Source organism: Bufo gargarizans, chromosome 4 (assembly GCF_014858855.1).
Source record: "Bufo gargarizans isolate SCDJY-AF-19 chromosome 4, ASM1485885v1, whole genome shotgun sequence".
NCBI lineage: Eukaryota > Metazoa > Chordata > Amphibia > Anura > Bufonidae > Bufo > Bufo gargarizans.
Window position 1 is genome coordinate 431,892,473 of NC_058083.1, and position 22,837 is coordinate 431,915,309.

The following is a 22,837-nucleotide window of genomic DNA, read 5'->3' on the forward strand; positions in this document are numbered from 1 at the left end:
TTTGCACAAGAGCACCTGGATGTTCCACAGCAGTACTGGCAAAATATTCTGTCGACAGATGAAACCAAAGTTGAGTTGTTTGGAAGAAACACACAACACTATGTGTGGAGAAAAAGAGGCACGGCACACCAACATCAAAACCTCATCCCAACTGTGAAGTATGGTGGTGGGGACATCATGGTTTGGGGCTACTTTTCTGCGTCAGGGCCTGGACGGATTGCCATCATCAAAGGAAAAATGAATTCCCAAGTTTATCAAGACATTTTGCAGGAGAACTTAAGGCCATCTGTCCACCAGCTGAAGCTCAACAGAGGATGAGTGTTGCAACAGGACAACGACCCGAAGCATAGAAGTAAATCAACAACAGAATGGTTTAAACAGAAGGAAATACACCTTATGGAGTGGCCCAGTCAGAGTCCTGACCTCAACCCGATTGAGATGCTGTGGCATGACCTCAAGAAAGCGATTCACACCAGACATCCCAAGAATATTGCTGAACTGAAACAGTTCTGTAAAGAGAAATGGTCAAGAATTACTCCTGACCGTTGTGCACGTCTGATCTGCAGCGACAGGAAACGTTTGGTGGAAGTTATTGCTGCCAAAGGAGGTTCAACCAGTTATTAAATCCAAGGGTTCACATACTTTTTCCACCTGCACAGTGAATGTTTACATGGTGTGTTCAATAAACACATGGTAACATTTAATTCTTTGTGTGTTATTGTTGTGACTTAGATGAAGATCAGATCACATTTTATCACCAATTTGTGCAGAAATCCATATCATTCCAAGGGGTTCACATACTTTTTCTTGCAACTGTAACTGGGTCCCTATGCACCACTCTTAATTTGGCCGGGTACATCATCGAGTATTTAATATTACACTCTCGCATTCTCTTTTTTATATCATAGTATTCTCTTCGCTTATTTTGCATGTCTCTAGAGAAATCCAGATATATCTGTATTTTATTGCCATTATATTCTATCTCCTGGAGCTCCCTCTTATGCCAAAGCACCCAGTCTCTATCACTAGAACATACTATTTTGATCAGGAAGGAGCGAGGGGGACCGCCAACTGGAGGTTTTTTAAGGGGATCCTATGGGCATGCTCCAAACAGAACATGCCTGAATCCCCTCCAGCGCCAAGTGTCTGTTGTAACCATTTTTGTAAAAATCCAGAAGGGTTTATCCCCCTCCGCTCCCTCCAGAAAACCCACTATCCTCAGATTATTTCTGCATTTTCTATCTTCCAGATCAGTCAACTTCATGTTAACTCGCAAATTTTCCCTCTCCAGACTGTCGATTTTCTTGGCCATCTGGGTCTGTTCTATTTTTGCCTCCGCTAGTCCTGTTTCTACGTCCTTGATACTTAAACTAATTTTATTCATGTCATCTCTTATCCAAACAATATCAGTTTGTAGAGTCTTGACTATAGTAGAAATATCTGTGATAGTTTCACTCATGGTCTGTACTGCCCCCAATATATTTGCCAATTTGTTATCTATAGTATCCAGCCTATCTGCATCTAGCGCCCCCAGTTTGTGCACTGTGGGGTCTACCTGCAGAGGCTGGTCTATCAGTCCCTCCACAATCTCTGCAATTTTCTTTCCACCTCTGGGTTTGGAAACAGGAGATCTCAAGTATTTATCCATTTTCGCCTGTGGGCTATTTCCAGTGCCAACTTTAGGTGACCCAGTGCCTCCAGATTTTCTAGTATATTTTGGAGGCATGTTGTTGGCAACTGGCTAATCTCAATATAGAGCGTTGACTCCCGTTCCCGGGATCTATGATACCAGCGAGATCTCCCGTTTCTAGTGTCTCCCTCGCAATTGGCAGTGCTATATGGCACAACGTGTGTGTATTTGGGGAGCGACAACTCTGTTCCATATGCCCAACTTCAAAGAGGGAGTCAAGAATTGTGCAGTGGAAAAAAGACTGTTTTCAGTGATGTGTGGGGGCGAGCGTTTCACGTAGTTCCCTATAATTAGTTTTACTTGTGAGAATATCTTCGTAAACCCCACATATCAGTGAAACCTGTATAGTACATATAAGGCACACATGCGAATTTGAGAAATACAATTAAAAAAAATGGGTCAATATTGCATATACACCAATTCCAAAATACAGGTGGATTAGTGTGGTAGTTGAATTAGTGTGTAGCCACTATTATTAGACCCCTCTCAATATGCAGTCCCTTTCAAATGTTGTCTGTTCCATCCCAGCTTTAATTGGATTAAGGAGGATTATATCCTATGATCAGTCCGTGTAGATGCGGGATAGATGTAGAAAGGCAAACTAGCTTATATAGGTACACATTCCATCAAATGTTCATATAGCATAGACCTCAGCAATCTCAAGCCCGTCCTGGTTGAATGGGGGGGTATAGCAAGCCCTTACATATACCTTCATTACCCCACTTTTGTCTTTGGTCATTAAGACCCAGCAGGATATGCATACATTTATCAGACACCTTTTTTTTTTATAGAGCTGAGGTCCACAGGCTCTAGTATGCTATATAAGGGTATGTTGTGTCTCGGCCACGGCAAGTTATCTAGACTATCTCCCCCCAAATAGAATAATATGCACCAAGGGTTGACCAGTTGTATAAAGACACAGGTGGATGATCGCACCGAACTGGTCTGTTAGCAAGTTACCCTGGTTAGGGACAGTTAGTAGGGGTTAGTGAAGCTAATGTAGAGATCGTCTCACCAGTCTTCAGTCCACCGACCAGAAAGGAAATCAGGTAGGAAAAAAGCAGTCTCAAGGTGGTCCGGACGAGGATCTCGGCTCAATGCAGCTTCCGTCCGTCTGAAACAGCTTGGCGACTTGAGTGCTAACTGCAGCAGTTAGACTTCACACATTCGCTCTACATTCATGCTAAGTGCCTCCGGCTCATCTGCAGATCTGCACCGCTACACCGTCAGCTCCACAGCCTTGTGCGCTTTATCTTCCACACTGCTCCCGGTCAGCTCTACCTTCCAACTAATTCGCCTCAGTACAGGGGTTTACCGCCGATCACACCATGCCTCCAGGACCCGGCGGACATCATCAAGCAAGTTCTGGTCTACAGCGCTGCAACTAACGAGAGGTGGACGCCGATAGTACACAGGGTGGAGGCTAGGGGGGTGCCCACACGGACGCGCGGCACACCCACGCAGCTGCGCCGCTACGTCATGCCGCTACGCTCCCCTTCTCTTGATCGTTGACACACATACACCTACCTCCTGGAGAGTGTTCTTGATCTGGCCAACTGTTTTAAAGGGTGTTTTCTTCACCGGGGAAAGAATTCTTCGATCATACACCACAGTTGTTTTCCGTGGTCTTCCGGGTCTTTTGGTGTTGCCGAGCTCACCGATTAGTTCTTTCTTTTTAAGAATGTTCCAAACAGTTGTTTTGGCCACGCCTAATGTTTTTGTTTTCTCTCTGATGGGTTTGTTTTGTTTTTTCAGCCTAACGATAGCTTGCTTCACTGATCGTGACAGCTCTTTGGATCTCATCTTGAGAGTTGACAGCAACAGATTCCAAATGCAAATAGCACACTTGAAATGAACTCTGGACCTTTTATCTGCTCATTGCAATTGGGATACTGAGGGAATAACACACACCTGGCCATGGAACAGCTGAGAAGCCAATTGTTCCATTACTTTTAGTCCATTAACAAGTGGTGGTGACTGGAGGACTCCGATCCGGCCAACACTAAGCCGGCTCCCCATAGAAGTGAATGGGAGCGTACCGCAAATGCACGGCCCCCACTTCCATTTATTTCTATGGGGCTGACGGAAAAAGTCGAGCTAGTGGTCAGCTTTTTGCTGGCTCCATAGAAAATGAATGGAGGGCGGCTGCGCTTGTGCAGTGCACCCTACTTCACGTGCGGGGATCCGTTCTCACGTGCGGGGCTCCGTTCTCGATATAGTTGCGGGTCCCATTCAGTACCCTATTCAGTACCCTATAATGACAGAGTGAAAACAGAATATTTGAAATGTTTGCTAATTTATTTTAAAAAAAGGAAACACTAAAATATTGCATCAGTATTCATACCCTTTACTCACAGTCATTGCTGAGTTGAAGCATCTTTGGCAGAAATTACAGCCTACAGTCTTCTTTGGGATCATGCGACAGGGTTTGCACACCAAGATTTGTGGATTTTCAGCCATTCTTCTTTGCAGATCCTCTCAAGCCCTGGGAGGTTGAATGGGTCCGTCAGTGGACAGCTATTTTCAGGTCTCTACAGAGTTGTTCAATAGGGTTCAAGTCAGGACTCTGGTGGGGACAACTCAAGGGCATTCAGTGATGGCTGACCTTTTGGAAGTTTCTCCCATTTAGTCACAGGATATTTGGAGTTCAGTCAGAGTTACTATTGGGTTCTTGGTCACCTCTTTTACCAAGGCCCTTTTCTCCCTGATTACTTTAGTGGGGCAGGCATCTCTAGAAAGAGTCCTAGTTGTTTCAAATGTCTTCCATTTAGGAATTATGGAGGCCACTGAGCTCTTGGGAAATGTAAGTGCAGCAGAATTTTTATATGCTCTTCTCCAGATCTGTGCCTCCAAACAGTCCTGTCTGTGCTCTCTTTCCCCCTCGTGGCTTTGTTTTTGCTCTGATACACATTGTTAGCTGTTAGATCTTATATAGGCAAGGCATGTCTTTGTAAATAATGTCCACTGAATTTACCACAGGTAGACTCCAATGAAGGTGTAGAAAATCTTAAAGATAATCAAGAGAAATGGGAGGCCCCCAGAGTTAAATTTCAAGTATCAGTGTAAAGAGTCTGAATGCTTATGTCCGGCCGGAATTTAGTTATTACTTTTTACAGTAATCACTATTCAAAAATATAAAATTTTGTTTTCACTTTCTCATTATGAAGGATTGAGTGCAGAATGACGGCGAAAACTTGATATTTTTTCTTTTAGAATTGGCCACAACATAACAAAATGTGAACAAAGTGAAAGGGTCTAAACACTTTCCGAATGCACTGTATCTCTGTCTCAGAAAAAAAAAGTATGGTTTAAATAATTGTGCAAGTAAGGCTATGTTCAGATTCACAAGTACTTTCAATTAGAAGAACCTTTTTTTTTATTTTTTTTAAAGGATCCATGTTGAACCTCATTTGTTTTCATTCTCATCAGTTGTGCTCGATTGGCATTTTTGTCAGTTCCATCAGTTAATTATGATCAGAGAAAAAGTTCTGCTGTACTTTTTCTGTTATCAAAATAACTAAAGCTGATGTAACAAAAAAACTGATGAAAACTGAGCACAACTGTTGCTCAAGATAAAGCAGATGTTTTTTTTTTCCATTTTTCTATTAAGATTATGTAAGTAGAAATTATGTTTCATGTATACAAACTTAAAGACCCAAGATGTTAGAAAACTTGTTACACCTGTTTAAATTCACTGCTACTGAACTCCAGTGAAAAATATAAAATCGGTTATTACATTAAACTTGTATGTGTTCCATTACTGAACACTTTAAAAGTAGTCTGTCACCCCCAAAATCAGTTTTAAAGTAAACATAGTGCGATTTAGGGTCAGTGCCCCAAAACATAAACTTACCCACTGTGGGTTTGGCCACACTGTCTGGTGCACCATTATTCCACCACTTTCACGGCCCAGTGCCTCAGACTTTGCCTTGATTAACAGGGCCAGGTTTCTTTCTATATCACTTGTCCTGGCTCTGAAATCCCACACCTGCAAATTTTTATTTTGTAGTACAATCCATAGAGACCAGGACAGATATGCTGAAGAGTAATCAATGAGCATTTACTTTTAGATTTTAGAGCATGATATTGTCACGTTCACTTGTGGGAGGGAAACACCACACTGAACATAGGAGGGAAAGGGGTGAGGGAATAAGGCCTGGAAACTAGGGAAAGGAGATGGACACCTCCTAGTAAAACTCTAATCAATGTCCTTACTTACTACCAGTATGAACAGACCCCGGAGGTAGGTGAGTTCATACACCGGAATACATAATGTTCTAACTCACCCTATAGGACCCTGGTACTAATGTCAGGACTGAGACAACCTGTTCCTCCAAAAGCAATGACAAACAGGAGTCTTCCTCAGGCCTTAATAAAAATGACAGGGAAATGCAACACACAAAATAACCCAAACAAAATACAAAAAGGAAAGACAACACTTAACTTCAAGTAGCTATGGCAGCATCAGGATCTCAGCCGAGATCCACACACCAGCTATCCGCAATTGCAATAAAAGCTATAAACCGCATAGCATAGTGGGAGAAACAATAAATAGGGAAGGTTTAATAAACCTAATAGCCACACCTGGGGAAAGAAGGTGTGGCAAGCACCTGAAACAACACAGATGTCATTTGTTCCAAATGGAAAACATGTCAGATCAAACCACGTGTTGCCAGTCTCACTGATCTCCTGCCACCTGTCGCAGGAACGTCAATAACCTTGGCGACCTGGATTTCCAAACTGCCGTCCATCATGACAGGAGCGATTGGCAAGTAAGACGGCTCCAAAGGTTTAACATATCTCTTCAACAAAGATTTGTAAAACATATTATACATTTTCAGAGCCTGAGGAAGTTCAAGACGAAAAGCTACAGGACTAATGACAGTGATCTTATATGGACCAATAAACCTTGGACCCAACTTCCAAGAAGGAACCTTCAACTAAATACTTGTGGGCAGCCACCCAAAATCACCCACACTTATGCCTGGAACATTGATACGTTTCCTGTCAGCCACATGTTTATACTTGTTGCCCAAGTTCATCAAGTTATTTAGAATTTTCCGCCATATAGAAGACAATGATGACGAAAAAACTTTCCTCCTCAGGGATAACGGAAGTATCCAGAGAATGTGCCAAATTGCAGATGAAACCCATATGCCCCCAAAAATGGGCAGTTACCAGTGGACTCCTGTCTACAATTGTTTATGGCAAACTCTGCCAAAGACAAAAATGAGGACCATTCCTCCTGGTTCTCAGAGACAAAACATCTTAACCAAGTCTCCAGACTCTGTTCATCTGTTCATTCGTCTGAGGATGAAACGCTCCATCTGTTCATTCGTCTGAGGATGAAAAGCGGAAGAAAAAGACAGTTGTACCCACAGCCAAGTACAGAACATCTTCCATAATCTGGACACAAACTGAGTCCCACGATCCCAGACCACATCAGAGGGAATGCCATGAATTTTTCTAATGTTGTCAACAAACACACAATGCGCAAGTGTTTTAGCATTTTACTAAGACAATCAACTACCACCAGAATAACTGTCTTTCCAGACGAATTAGGCAGATCAGTAATAAAATCCATAGACAAGTGAGTCTAGGGTCTGGACGGTATGGGCATTGGAAGTAGAGATCCAATATATCGAGTATGTGTCACCTATGTGTGCACAGATACTACAGGCTGACACATAGTCCTCAACACACTCACACAATCCTAGCCACCAGAATCTATGAGAGATGAGGTCGGCAGTGGATATACTCCCAGGGTGTCCTGTAAGAACCGTACAGTGATGTTCCTCAAACACCTTATGATGCAATTCTGATGGAACAAACAATTTCCCATAGGGGAAAGACTCCGGTGCATCTTCCTGAGTGGATATCACCACCCCCTCCGACAGTAAAGGACTATGTTTTTCAAAATCTGAGTCTCACTTCCTTCTGGGATTCGCGTCCCGACTCCCCACCTATCCCTTGGTTGAACTGCACGTATGTCCATAGGCACAGCAGGGGTTCATTCATGGCAAAAGGGGGTTCATGTCACCCAGCAATAGAACAGACGATTTAGAGAGATTTAGGCCTCTGTAACCCAGGCACAGCAAGGGTTCATTCACAGCAAAAGGGGGTTCATGTCACCCAGCAATAGAACAAACGATTTTGAGAGATTTAGGCCACTGTCATCCAGGTCCAGCAGGGGTTCATTCACGGCAAAAGGGGGTTCATGTCACCCAGCAATAGAACAGACGATTTTGAGAGATTTAGGCCCGTGTCACCCAGGCACAGCAGGGGTTTATATACGCCAAAAATGGTAAAATGGCACCTGACAATTGAAAATAAGATTTTTTTCAATTTAGGGCACTCAAATTGGCACTTTTTTGCATTAAAATGGCTCTAAAATAGTCCTTGAAAAGGCTGGAGGGATGTAAAAGGCAGTAAAATGTGCTTAAGAGCATGGCAACTGCTCTGCAAACAAATGTGGATAGGGAAATAACTTAAAATAAAATAAAATAACAAAAAATTACAAATTATTAACTTGCAACTCAGAGAAGGAGGTGGATATGGAATCGGAGGTTGAGGAGGCGGTAAATGTAGGCAGCTATAAAGGAGGAGGAGGTAGCCAACAATGCTTTATTTTTTATTGGGGTAGGTAGCCCCCAAAATATTGGGACAAATAAAAAAAAAGAAAACAAAGAATCATTGCACTTGACTTGAGTACAAGAATGTATGTTTGATGGTGGTATAAATGTCTATTCTGCACAAGGTACAGACAAGTCTTGTGGGATCCAAGCCTGGTTCATTTTAATGAACGTGAGCTTGTCCACGTAGGCTGTGGACAGGCGGCTGCATCTGTCTGTAATGACGCCTCCTGCCATGCTAAATACACGTTTAGAGAGTACACTGGCTGCAGGGCAGGCCAGCACCTCCAAGGCATACAGGGCAAGCTCTGGCCATGTGGACAATTTGGAGACCCAGAAGTTTAATGGGGCAGAACCATCAGTTAGTACGTGTCGGCGTGTGCACAGGTACTGTTCCACCATGTTGTTTGTGGCCTAAATGTGACAGTCACCTATGCAAGTGTAATCACAGATGTGCAGTATATGAAAAAAAGGTTTCTTTTAACAACAGTAACCTAATAGCCATATTTGTAGCCTAAATATGACAGTCACCTATGCATGTGTAATCACAGATGTGCAATATATGAAAAAAGTTTTTTTTTCACCACAGTATCCTAAAAGCCTTATTTGTGGCCTAAATGTGACAGTCACCTATGCATGTGTAATCACAGATGTGCAGTATATGAAAAAAGTTTTTTTTTTTTTTAACAACGGTAACCGAATAGCCATATTTGTGGCCTAAATGTGACAGTCAACTATGCACGTGTAATCACAGATGTGCAGTATATGAGAGGGATTTTTCACCACAGTATCCTAAAAGCTATATTTGTGGCCTAAATGTGACAGTCAACTATGCACGTGTAATCACAGATGTGCAGTATATGAAAAAAAGTATTTTTTTTCACCACAGTATCCTAAAAGCCTTATTTGTGGCCTAAATGTGATAGTCACCTTTGCAAGTGTAATCACAGATGTGCAGTATATGAAAAAAAGGTTTCTTTTACCAACAGTAACCTAATAGCCATATTTGTGGCCTAAATGTGACAGTAACCTATGCAAGTGTAATCACAGATGTGCAATATATGAAAAAAAGTTATTTTTTTTCACCACAGTATCCTAAAAGCCTTATTTGTGGCCTAAATGTGACAGTCCCTTATGCACTTGTAATCACAGATGTGCAATATATGAAAAAATAGTTTTTTTTAGCACAGTAAGCAAAACGCTGCATTTCTGGACTAGCAGACATGCAGATAGATAGTGTTGGTGCACTATTGTTGCATAAAATGGCTGGCGATTATGTATTGATATTGACAAACTAAAGTTAAAAAAAGTTCGTTTTCATCAGTAGTTGGCTCAGTGCAGGCTTAAAAAAATTGTGCACTGCACCCACAAAACACATTTGATGTAGATCGCTGAGTAAAAAGGCAGTTCTTGATAATATTTTCCCCTGATCTCTCCCTGACAGCAGCTGCAGCCTCTCCCTACACTAATCTGAGCAGAGTGACGGGCGGCGCTACGTGACTCTATTAAATAGAGGCTGGGTCACATGCTTCAGTTGGCCAATCACAGCCATGCCAATATGGCCACTATATTTTTGTGATTTTGTTTTATATGTATTGAATGTGCCTTTACCTGACATTTAAACATTCCTTTGCACCTGGTATCCTCCATCACACAGTCTGATATGGGTGTGGCTTACAGTCTTGCTTTGCTCACATTGCATTAGTTGTCCTGCTATGCGGTTGTGCGGAAGCTTGGCTGTGAGCTGGATTTCATCACCTTCAGACCGTGTTCACACCATAGTTAGCGCAGTGGTAGGACCCCTTGCCATGCTGAGAGACCGTGACGTGGAGCATGATGGGCTCCGATATCTTCCTGACAGAAATATATTGGCAAAAGTCTCAGTTTTTAATATCTGCTTGTATGGCTAGCTAGTATAGTCAGTGGCATATCCGTTTGGTGCATTTTCTCTGTGATTTAAATCAAATAACCATACCAACTTTCTAAATCTCATCCCTGTCACGGCGGAGGATGGTGAAAACCCTGAGCCGTGCGATGCCAGAAGATGGAGGCACGGAGGAGCAGGAGTCTCACAGGCCAGGCTACAATAAAGGGGAAACATAAACAACTTATGGCAATGGCAGGTAAATGCAACAAGTATAGCACCTACCTGCCACAGACACAAAGCCTGGAACCCATGCAGACGCGCTGCTGTCCAAAGAACACACATGGACACAGCACACACCACACAACACACAGGAACACAGGACCATAAGCTGCAATAAACAAGCATACCAAAAACACACCTTCATAACATCATGTGTGACATAATTTATGACCACAAGGGTGGCCCCCACTGGCAGATGGTGAATTACCAGGAGGATGTCTCCAGTAAAGCATGGCTGAAGAACCCCTCAGCTTCAGGTCTCCAAAGAGGCTTTATAGCCCAAAGTGGCCACACCAACACAGACACACACAGGAAAGGGAATTAACCCTTCCAACACCAACCAGGGAAGTGAAACCACTTAAAGGGGAATACACACACAAACACACTGGAGCTGTTACCGCCGGCAACGACATGCGTGGCAACCATGTCCTGGGAGTCAGCCAAAAGGCAGAGACACTGCCACCACATGTACAATATAGAACACGTTGCCACGGGCAGCCACCAGTGAAGGGAAGTGTCACAGTGCACACACCTAAACCTTGTGCACACCAAACACATAAAAGGCACACCTACAAAGACAGGTAGCCACATAAAAAGTTGCCATCGGCAACCACAGGTGAGGCAACATACTTCAGCCCTCACCTGTGATTGACAACACAACCAAGACCGCAGGCAACTGCATGCGGTTACAGGAGTCACGACCATGACCATGGTCGTGACAATCCCCAGATGAGTGTGGACATAGCCTAAAATACTATTTACACTCTTCCCTAAGCAAAATGAAATTATTACTTCCCCGGAGAGGGCAACTTTAGACTCGAGATAGGCCTAGTAACCACCACCAACACTAGGACCAGCAGCCTGTGGTCTCTGGATCTGCGAGACTGCCGTGCCCAGGTCAGCTACCTCCAAAAACAGCCCCTGCAACTGTCTGGGCAGTGCAGCAATTGGATCCATGGCTGTACTGAAACAAGCAAAAAAAAAAATTAACAGTTTTGGCGGTTTATAATGTCATGTTTGGGAGTGTGGGAGAGAAACACCACAGCAAACATAGGAGAGAAAGTGGTGGGGGAATAAGGGCTAGAAACTAGGGAAAGGAGATGGGCACCTCCTAGTAAAACCATAATCAAAGCCATGACTAACTACCAGTATAAACAGACCCCGGAGGTAGGTGCGTTCATACATCGGAATACCTAGTGTCCTAACCTATCCTATAGGACCCTGGTACTAATGTCAGGACTGAGACCAACTGTTCCTCCAAAAGGAAGGACAAACAGGAATCTTCCTCAGGTCTTAATACAAATGACAGGGATATGCAACACACAAAATAAACTAAACAAAATACAAAAGGGAAAGAAAACACTTAACTTCAAGTGGCCATGGCAGCACCAGGAACTCAGCCGAGATCCACACATCTATCTATCTACTACTCCAACAGAAACTATAAACCACATAGCATAGTGGGAGAAACAATAAATAGGTATGGTTAAATGACCCTAATAGCCACACCTTGGAAAAGAAGGTGTGGCAAGTAGAGATGGCCTTGGGGTTCGCCCGGCAGTTGTTTCATGGCGAATTTTGCTCGTTTGCAAGTCGCCGAACATGCAAACATATGGTGATGTCCTTTTGCATTGTGCCAAACTTTGACCCATGACACATCCACCAGTTGGGGCAGGACAGCCAATTGAGACGTTTCAGCACATGGACACACCCCCACCCTATAACAGAACCTGATCTGACAGCCAATTTTACATTCTGTGTTTTGCCAGTGTAGGGAGAGCTAGCTTTGTGGAGCGGGGCAGGCTGTTAGGGACACCAAACGCTAGCTAATAGGGCCACAAAAGTCCTTTTAAAGACTGGTATAGGTGTGCTATTGATAGGTGGGATATACTGAGGGGTGTGATATACTTATAATATACTTATTAACATAGAAAGTATATTATAGTGCATTTGTATTGTGTAGCAGTTGTGTGCGGTTCTGCTGCAATACCGCAGCTATATAGAGGGACAAGCACTGTTGGAACAACTAATTGCAATGGGTGTGATAAACTTGTTGCCCCCAAAAAAACTGATTGAGGGGTGTGATATAACTTTTTACACAAAATACTGATTGAGGGCTGCGATATACCTGTCGCCCCAAATAAACAAGGTGGTGTGATATAACTGTTGTGGCAAAAAAATTATTGAGGGGTATGATATACTTGCTACTTCAAAATACTGATTAAGGGGTTCAATTTACCTGCTTCCACAAAATACTGATTGAGGGCTGTAATATACCTGCTTCCACAAAACACTGATTAAGGGGATTTATATACCTACTTCCACAAAATACTGATTGAGGGCTGCGATATTCCTGCTTCCACAAAATACTTATTAAGGGGTTCGATATAACTGTTTCCACCACATATTGATTGAGGCCTGTGATATACCTGCTTCCACAAAATACTGATTAAGGGGTTTGATATACCTGCTTTCACAAAATACTAATTGAGGGCTGCGATATACCTGCTTCCACAAAATGCTGATTAAGGGGATGATATACCTGCTTCCACCAAATATTGATTGAGGCCTGCAATATACCTGCTTCCACAAAATACTGATTAAGGGGTTCGATATACCTGTTTCCACCAAATATTGATTGAGGTCTGAGAGATACCTGCTTCCACAAAATACTGGTTAAGGGGTGCGATATACCTGCTTCCACAAAATACTGATTAAGGAGTTTTTAATATACCTGTTTCCACCAAATATTGATTGAGGCCTGTGAGATACCTGCTACCACATAATACTGATTAAGGAATTTGATATACCTGCTTCCACAATTTTTTTTATTGGGGCCTGCGATTAGTGTTGATCACGAATATTTGAATTGAACATTTTAATCGCGACTATTGGCACTTCGAGAATTTGAGAATATTTAGAATATCACAAAATATATTCGTAATCGCGAATATTCATTTTTTTGAAATCCCAGTTTATCAGAATTATTATGTGAATTTTATGCAAATTGTTATGCAAATTTTCCCAATCAAGAAAATAATGCCTGGAGATCACAAATTCGTGAAAATATGGCGAATATTCGCCCAAATATTTGTGAAATATTGTGAATTCGAATATTGCCACTGCCGCTCATCACTACCTGCGATACACCTGCTTCAACAAAATACTGATTAAGGGGTTTGATATACCTGTTTTCACCAAATATAGATTAAGGCCTGCAATATACCTGCTTCAACAAAATACTGATTAAGGAGATTGATATACCTGCTTCAACAAAATCCTGATTGAGGGCTGCTATATATATATATATATATATATATATATACATGCTTCCACAAAATACTGATTAAGGGCATTGACCTGCTTCCACCAAATATTGATTGAGGCCTGCGAGATACCTGCTTTCATAAAATACTGATTAAGGTGTTCGATATACCTGTTTCCACCAAATATTGATTGAGGCCTGCGAGATACCTGCTTTCATAAAATACTGATTAAGGTGTTCGATATACCTGTTTCCACCAAATATTGATTGAGGCCTGCGATATACCTGCTTCCACAAAATAATGATTAAGGGTATTGATATACCTGCTTCAACAAAATCCTGATTGAGGGCTGCTATATATATACATGCTTCCACAAAATATTGATTAAGGGGATTGACCTGCTTCCACCAAATATTGATTGAGGCCTGCAAGATACCTGCTTCCACAAAATACTGATTAAGGGGTTCGATATACCTGTTTCCACCAAATATTGATTGAGGCATGCGATATACCTACTTACACTAATACTGTTCTTTTCTAGGGACTTAGGCACAGGGTTATTTTGAAAATGACAGACAGAGGTAGAGGCAGGCCGTTCCACAGGGGTGGTATGGATCGGGCATGTGCACCTGGCCGGAGTCTAAGTGGGAAGTTGGAGAAGGCACGTGCCACAATAGCCCCTCCACTCGAGTAAGAGGAATAATTTTCCGAGACCTTACTGATGCACAGTCATTCTTGACATTAGATGAAAAAGAGGAGGTAGCTATGGCTGCTACCCAGCGGTCTGACAACAGTACCCAGATCATCCCAAGGAGGGAGGTCCCCACTGTTGCTGCCTACTCCGAGATCTCAAATGTCAGTGGTGGTAAAGGTGACAATGATGACGTGTCGATGGACGTCACACGGGTGCCCACAAGAGAGGAAGAGGAGGGGAGTTCAGAGCAAGAGACGGATCAGCAGAGAGGGAGGAGAAGAAGGAGAAGCAGGCAGAGCTCACAGGGCACAGGAGGCAAAAAGCAGACTGCAAATGTATCTTGAGTGAGCCATCCACCATGCACGGTCACTTCTGGCTCTACTAGGACACGGCACATGGTTTTGCAATGTGGGCTTTTTTAATGTGTCAGCTGCTGACAATAGTTTTGCTATCTGCAGCCTGTGCTGTGAATGCATATGTCGCGGTAAGCCCAACATTCACCTAGGGACGACCACCTTAAGAAGGCACCTGGCCTCCCATCACCAACCACAGTAGGAGCAACGCCATCAGAACCCGCAAAGCCACACTCCTGGCGCTCCACGTCCTGCCTCTTCTCCTATATCCTCCCATTTGTGCTCCACTCCACCTTCCACTGTGCCATCGTCGTGTTCATCTGGCAGAAGGCAGGCTTCCGTGGCCCAAATGTCTAAGCGTAAAAGGTTGATGACGGCGGATAACCCTCTTGCCCAGCAGCTGACCGCTGGCTTATCGAAACTGCTAGCCCGCCAACTACTGCCATATAAACTGGTGGACTCAAAGGCCTTTAGAAAATTTGTGGACATTGGCACACCACAATGGAAGGTCCCCGGAAGGAAATATTTCTCCCAGAAGGGCATTTCAGAGCTATATGGTGGCAAGTGAATACATCTGTGGCACACAATGTTCGTGCCAAGATACATCTGACCATAGACACGTGGTCTAGAAAACAGGGAAGGTACATAACTTTTACTGCCCACTGGGTGAACCTTCTGATGGCCATCAAGCATGTAACCCGAGGCTCCTGTGTGGATTTGGTGTTACCGCCACGGATTGCATGCAGCCCTGCCTCTTATCTCCTCCTCCATCTTCCGTCTCCTCCTCAGCTGACTACTCCTTTTCTACTGCTACCGCCTCTTCCGCTGTGCCCCCCAAGCTCCCCAGAACCTATTCGACATGCCAGGTGAGACGTTGTCATGCTGTGCTGCAGCTGTTGTGCCTGGAAGCCAAGAGCCACACCAGTCTTGCACTGCTGTCATCTCTGTAGTCACAGGCCGATCAGTGACTAACCCCGCCCAATTTGACAGTTGGTAAATTGGTGTGCAACAACAGTGCCAAACTGCTGAGCGCGCTGAAACAGGGCAAAATAACAGACGTTCTGTGCATGGCACACGTCCTGAACTTAATCGTGCAGCGATTCGTTGCCAAATACCCCGGGGTCCTGGATATCTTGTGACAGGCCAGGAAAATCTCTGGCCATTTTAGAAGATCTTTCACGGCCATGGCTCGCCTTGCTGATGTTAAGCAGTGACACCACCTGCCCCTCAGACGTCTAATTTGTGACAGCCCGCCGCGCTGGAACTCAACCTTGTATATGCTTTATAGGCTGCTCCAGCAGCAACGTGCCGTTAATGACTACCTGTGCGAACTCTGCAGCAGGATAGGTTCTGGGAGCTTGATTTCTTTTTACTACGCCAGTGGCTGCTTAGGCGCGACGCATGCAGACTTCTGCGGCCATTTGATGAGATCACTAAACTAGTCAGTTGCAGCCAGGGTGCCATCAGCGACATCGTACCTTATGCCTTCTTTCTGGAGCGTGCATTGTGTTGTGTCATTGATCAAGCCATCGAGGAGCAGGAGCTGGAAGATGAGGAAGTCGCAATGCTGAATGAATTCCCAGGGGGGTTACTCCATCTGAGACAAGTCAGCAGGAGTCTGAAGAGGAGTCAGAGGAGGATGGTTGCTGGGGGGAGGAGGAGGAGCAAGAAAAGCAGGCTTTGAGCCGGACTTTAAACTTTTTGGGGATCCCTGGTTGTCCATGGCTGGGGGGAGGAGACCGAGGATGACATTCTCCTGGGTGATGAGCAGGAGCCATCAAAATGGTGGACATGTTACCAGCATCACAGAGGATGGCTGAATGCAGCATTTCCAAACCTTGCTGCGATAGATGGTGCATTCTGCTGTGGCAGGGGAGCTGGCAGAGAAATTTCCACCCACAGCGAAACAGGTGCGGTACCAATCCCACAGCTCCTGCAAAAAGAGGGCGGTTTGAAGATATGTTGGTCACTTCGGATATGAGATCATTCTTGCAGCCATCCCATGGACAGCTGCCCTCCGGATCCAGCCTCAGTGATCTCCTAGACCGACAGATGTCCAACTACATCGGGTTAACGGCCGATGTGGACGCTCTGAGAAACGAGTAACCCCTGGACTACTGGGTGTGCGGGCTTGACCTGTGGCGAGAGCTGGCACAATTTTCCATGGAACTCTTGGCTTGCCCCCTAGCTCACGACAGTGTGGACTACCTCACATTTATAAAAATGAATGAGGCATGGATCTCTGAGGAATTAAACACCTGTGACCACCACAAGTAATTTAATTTCCTCATGCCAGCCCACACATATCCACCACCACCCAGAACAAAGAATGGTCCTTGTCTTATGTATATACAGTGGCATAAAATGCCTTTTCTGTCATGTGAATGCCGAATTTTTGGGGCCTGCACTCCAGTGGCCCACAGTAAAAATTGTATCTGGTGACCACCTAATGTACCTCCAGACGCATTATCACAAGTTCTTTTCTGTCAGGTGAATGCCTAATTTTTTGGGCTTGTACTCCCCTGGCCTAAAATAAAAAAATTCTAGGCTCCAGCAGGGCACATTTTTGAGAGTTTTCCTTTAAGACGCATAAAAATGGCCCCTGATTAAAATACATATATATTATGGGAATTTTAGCAAATGACTCCCCTCTGGTATGTCACTGTCCATGTTGTGGGACTATTTATTCACTTCTAGTAAGTATTTGGTGGCTGCAAATATGACCAGAAGGTTTTTCAGGTGCGCCTGCCATTAAAGTAAATAGGGCCCGCCGCGAACGCGCAGTTCGCAAACATTTGATCACCTATCTCCTGCCACCTGACGTGGGAACATCCATGACAGATATAGGGGAACCTGGCCATGTCAATCAAAAAGTGGGATGCAGTTTGAGCATTGCAACAGTGCATAGCTTTTATCAAAGTGATTTTTTTTCCATACTGAGTAGCATGTCAACCATATCTTAATGGCTCTTTGGGGGCAATTTTTTTAAAATTATTGCATTATACTCATGTTGCGCTAAAAGAACATTTTTTCAGTTGGTCTATTTTGAACTACTGTCTTTGTGCAGCATTAGTTTATCTAGAAGCAGGATCAGAATTTTCGCTCTATTCTATCAGGCATCTCAGCTGACAGGCTCCTTATCCCTGATCTCTGATCTTATAAACACTCATTATAGCTCAATTCTTTTTTTAATGATACGAATGTGCCTTAAATAAGTGTATATGAGAATTATTAGATAACTGGCACTCCTGTGGTGGTGCTATAATATAATTAAATATTTTAGTAAAATAGTACATAAGGCTGAAAAAAGACCTATCTCCATCCAGTTCAGCCTGTTATCCTACTAGTTGATCCAGAGGAAGGCAAAACCCCTGTGAGGTAGAAGCCAATTTTCCTCACTTTAAAGAAAAAAAATTCCTTCCAGACTTTAATCAAGCAGTCAGAATAACTCCCTGGATCAACAACCAATCTCTAGTAACTAAAACCGTAATATTATTACACTCCAGAAATACTTCCAGGCCCCTCTTGATCTCTTTTAGTGAATTCAACATCACCACCTCCTCAGGCAGAGAGTTCCATAGTCTCACTGCTCTTACCGTAAAGAATCCTCTTCTATGTTTGTGTACAAACCTTCTTTCCTCCAGACGCAGAGCATGTCCCCTCGTCACAGTCACAGTCCTGGGGATAAAAAGATGATGGGAGAGATCTCTGTACTGACCCCTGATATATTTATACATAGTTTTTAGATCTCTAACCCCAATTTTGATAATATATCTGGGTACTGTAGTCCACCCATTCAAGTTATTACTTAATTTGCCCTTCTCATTTTCTTCAAGTTGGGGTTCCAGCCTTTGGACAACCTGTGATCAGCATAGTTTGGAGGCCCTTCTAATTAAAGAGATTCTAAAAAACTACCCTTTACTGGATTTCCATTGTTTTCAATATTATTAGGAACATCCGGTTTTATCTACGCAAGCTTCTGTAATTTCTGGAGTTTTCCTTTAAGTAAACTATGATGTAATGCAAATCTCACAATAGAAATTGTATTCTGTTACGGAGTTATGGTGGAATGTGAATGTAACAATTGCTATGAGATTGCTCTATTATTAATATGTAACTCCCACGTGCATTTTCTTTTTCTTTTCTGTCTTCCAGAAAGAAGATGGATCTGCAGAAAAAATGCTTTTACTGAAACAAGAAAAAGAAAATAACTTATTGATTGTGTAGAGCTAGTTCTGTTTATAATCAATGGGACTGCATGGTGGGATTTTGTTCATTATCCTAATGTACGCATGACTTATTTTCTGAGCTTTGAATAGGGCTGTGATGTAAAAGTAGTCAGATGCGATTGGAATGAAATCCCAGTCTCATTGAAGTGTACATCTCTTTATCATCTGATACAGCAGACATTGACAAAATCTTTACATGTAAACTACATGCTGTGTTCTATCTAATGTGGACTTTTGGGTATGGATACTAGTACAGCGTTTCATTGTATATATGGTAATTAAATATTTCAGGGGAAAGTAACATGGCATTACCTTTACTGAGTCATGGGAATGTCAAACTATTTTGTAAATGATGTACCGTTATGGCTGATGCCTAATAAATAGAGTGCTACCAGTCAATTTCACATAGGTGGTTAGCCATTTTATTAGGTAATACAATATTCCTGGTCCAGAAGCATGTTAAGACTAATTCACACTATATAAAATCAGCAATGGAGTATGAATTGGTCTCGAAGGGGTTTTATACATATCATTAAACTCAACCCGATAAAAAGGCTGCCACCACTATGTGATTGAGGATCAGTAATATTTTATCAACAGAAAAAATCTTGTATATAGGTTGTTTCCATTTTTTTACATGATGTAATCTTTCATATTAGATGTATGTACTGCTGTACAGTTGCATGTAAGCTCAGAAATACTGACTGCAGATACTGAAACTTCCCATAAGGATTGTGACATTTTATTTTAATTGCTATCAATTAAAAATCTATATTGGCCTTTGGATGGAACTGAGTTCAGATTAGTGAATATTGACTATTGTAAGTGAAGAGTCCAGAACCTCTCAGAAATGTCAGTAACCATTATTTTTTGGGAAACTATGGCACATTCTTAGCATCATTGTGAAAGACACACATCAATTGGCTGAAATAGACATTCAAACTTTAGCTAGTAAATGTGTAGGTTTGAAGATGGCTCCTTACTTACCTTTCTTCTCGGCTGGACATATCCTAAAATATATGGCATGAGATGAGTGGCAGTTGTGAAAAAAAACATGGTTTAGAGACACTCTGTTGAAGGGGCATAGCTAAAGCCTCATGGACCTTGGTGCAAGAGTTCAGCTTGGGCCCCTCTTCCCTCAGTGCTTTGTGGCCAGGGGCAGGGAAGCACATAGCCTTCGTGCTGCCTTCGGCAAAAATTAAAACGGCACCCACCATGCCAAATTATTGACCTTACTACTTCCCTCCAGCCAGAGGTGTAACTTGACCTGCATGCACTTTCTATAATACCAGAGTCTTCTTATGCAGCACAAGGGTCTTTGGGCGCCCTCGGGCTTCTGGGTCTGGTAGCAACTGCTACCTCTACACCGCCTATAGCTATACCCCTGCTATGTTGGGAGTTCTTTTCTGCTATATGTGTCTATATGTAGCCACCTAGTGTTTGTGATGTAAGTTGTAACCTGTCAAGGGCTTTGTAAGCACGTTAAGCTGATGTTTTTCATTTGTACAGTGATAAATTGGAGTCCTTAATGAAATGTGTGGAAGGCTATAGGTGGACACATCTGTGTACAATATATATTAACCATTCATTTAGTGGTTTCCTTGACTCATGAAGATGTAGGATTTTCCAAGAGTTTCTGAACTGTAGCAGTAGTGCTTAGTAAAAAAAACTGTTTCCCACTTCAGTTAGGATAATGTTAATGGTTACTTTAAAATGTCCCAAACAATAATTAAAACACCAATTTAGAAAAAATATATACATTTTGAGTAAATAGATAGGGATCTCCTGTTCAGGATCTTCATCTAGAAGCCAGCATCTATAAGAGGTTCTCTTGCTCTGGAGGGCACATCATCCCCCTTAATTACATGAAATGACCACAGATTTCAATTTAAGCTGTGTTATGTACACTGCCATTCCCTGTGTGATGGTTTGGCATCAATATGCAGCCCAATTCCTACTACACATAAAATGGATAGGGATAGTTGTTGAAGGACTCAAACAAAAAGGGAAGTGGGCAACCATTCTAACTTCATGTAGCAGCCAATATTTATTTTATATGCACATTGATAAAAAGCAGCTGTAGAAGCCTTCTAAGGAAGACAAAAGGCTGGGTCAAAATTGATTGGCAGTACCTTTTTAAATAAGTCAAAAATACAGATATTTTAATATATTGTTGTGTAAAAATAGCAATATAATGTTAATACTTCATAGAATGATGTTTTACTAACAGGGCTTACGGCTTGTATGTGGGCCATCAACGTCATTATTCTCATCAAATAAAATCTGCTGATTATAACTTCTTAAGCCTTAGCAATCTAAATGAGCTACTGGATCCATTCTACAGTATGTGATTTGTAAACAGTAATTATTTAATGACTACATGAATAAAATAATTTGTCATCTACCTCTTTGTCTTGTGTCTTCAATTTGTTGCTCGTGTGTTCCTCAAGTATATGTTTGACCTGCATTGAAATATAAAAACAAAAAAGTGCCCAAAACACAAATGTCAGCAAGCTGTGTAATTTCCATTCAAATGTCAAAAAACATAGGGTCAACCTTACCTACTAAATGGAAATGGTGAACCTGTGGCTGTTGTTTTTTTTTTGTTTCTATTGTATTTATTGCGTGTATTTTGGGTCTCTGCTATTACAGTTGAGAACCACTGATATTTAAAAGATGTCTGTTTAGCAGGATAATATACTTCTTTTGTGACAATTTCAGATAAAACAGTGCATTAAAAAGGTAGCATCTTCTGCAAATTATATTGCACCAGATCACAATGATGTTTTTTATACACGTTGTACTTTATATTTGATTTTATACTCCATATTTATACTATCCTTTTCATGTGGAAGTAACTGTTATAAAGGATTATTTGTGGAAAAGAAAATAGTAGAGCTAAATAACATGACCATATACATTTATTCATTTATTAAGCTTGGTTGGATCTGAACAACTTTTGAATAAATTCTAATTCTAATATTATGTTAACAAGGTTGGGACATTGACACTATGTACAGACTCAACATACAAGTGACAAAACGAAGGAGAAGTTGCCTACCCATTAGTATATGAGAACGTCCCCAGCAACCATTTTCTGTAGTTTTATGGAGTTCTGAGAGAGACAACAGTGTTATTGCTGTGCTCTGTGCTTTACTGTTTAATTACATTAGTTAGTTAGCTACCTTATATATATAATACAAATAGTTAGTGGGAGATAGTCAGTGTAGGTTAGATCATGATATAGTGTAGCTGATTCCAGTGCAGGGTGTTAGGTAGTGTGATAGTTTCTGCTGTCCATACATACATGCTACAGACATAGTGCTGTGATGTCACAAGTTCACAACAATACTTAGTGCACCAATCAGTAATATGTAGTCAGACCTGCTAAAATGTGAAGATGCACGTATTGTGCAAAAATATGTGCATCATTAATTGCCGATTTGTGCAATCGCCAATATATTGAAGCATTCTATCTGCATATGAAGCTATTGTAATGTTCTGCTGTGCCAACCATTTTCTCCAGTCTCAGAGAAAACTTCTAGCAGATTGAAAAATATAGACCCACACTACGCGCATATTACATTGCGGATTTTTGCAATCAAGAAAATAATCGAGAATTTGCGAAATATCGCAAATTCGAATATTGCCCCTGCTTATCACTATTTAGAACAAATTTTTGTATTTTTGAAGATGAAAAATGCTTTGGCAATTTAGTTAATAAACTATTGTCCACCAATTGTTTTATTTGTATTATATGTATTATATATATATAAAAAAAAATATTATCTGCCTGTTCACCAAACTGTTCAAAACTTTTTTTTTCA

General features: G+C 42.1%; 1 protein-coding gene across 1 annotated transcript in view; it reads left to right on the forward strand.

Moving 5' to 3' along the window:
• SYNDIG1 (synapse differentiation inducing 1) overlaps positions 1-21,337 on the forward strand; it is a 348,350-nt gene extending 327,013 nt beyond the window's left edge. The window contains exon 5 of the mRNA XM_044291433.1: positions 18,937-21,337. Within this exon, the coding sequence (XP_044147368.1) occupies positions 18,937-19,008 (72 nt within the window). The 3' untranslated portion in view covers positions 19,009-21,337. The remainder of the gene's footprint in view (positions 1-18,936) is intronic.
• Positions 21,338-22,837: the final 1,500 nt, after the last annotated feature.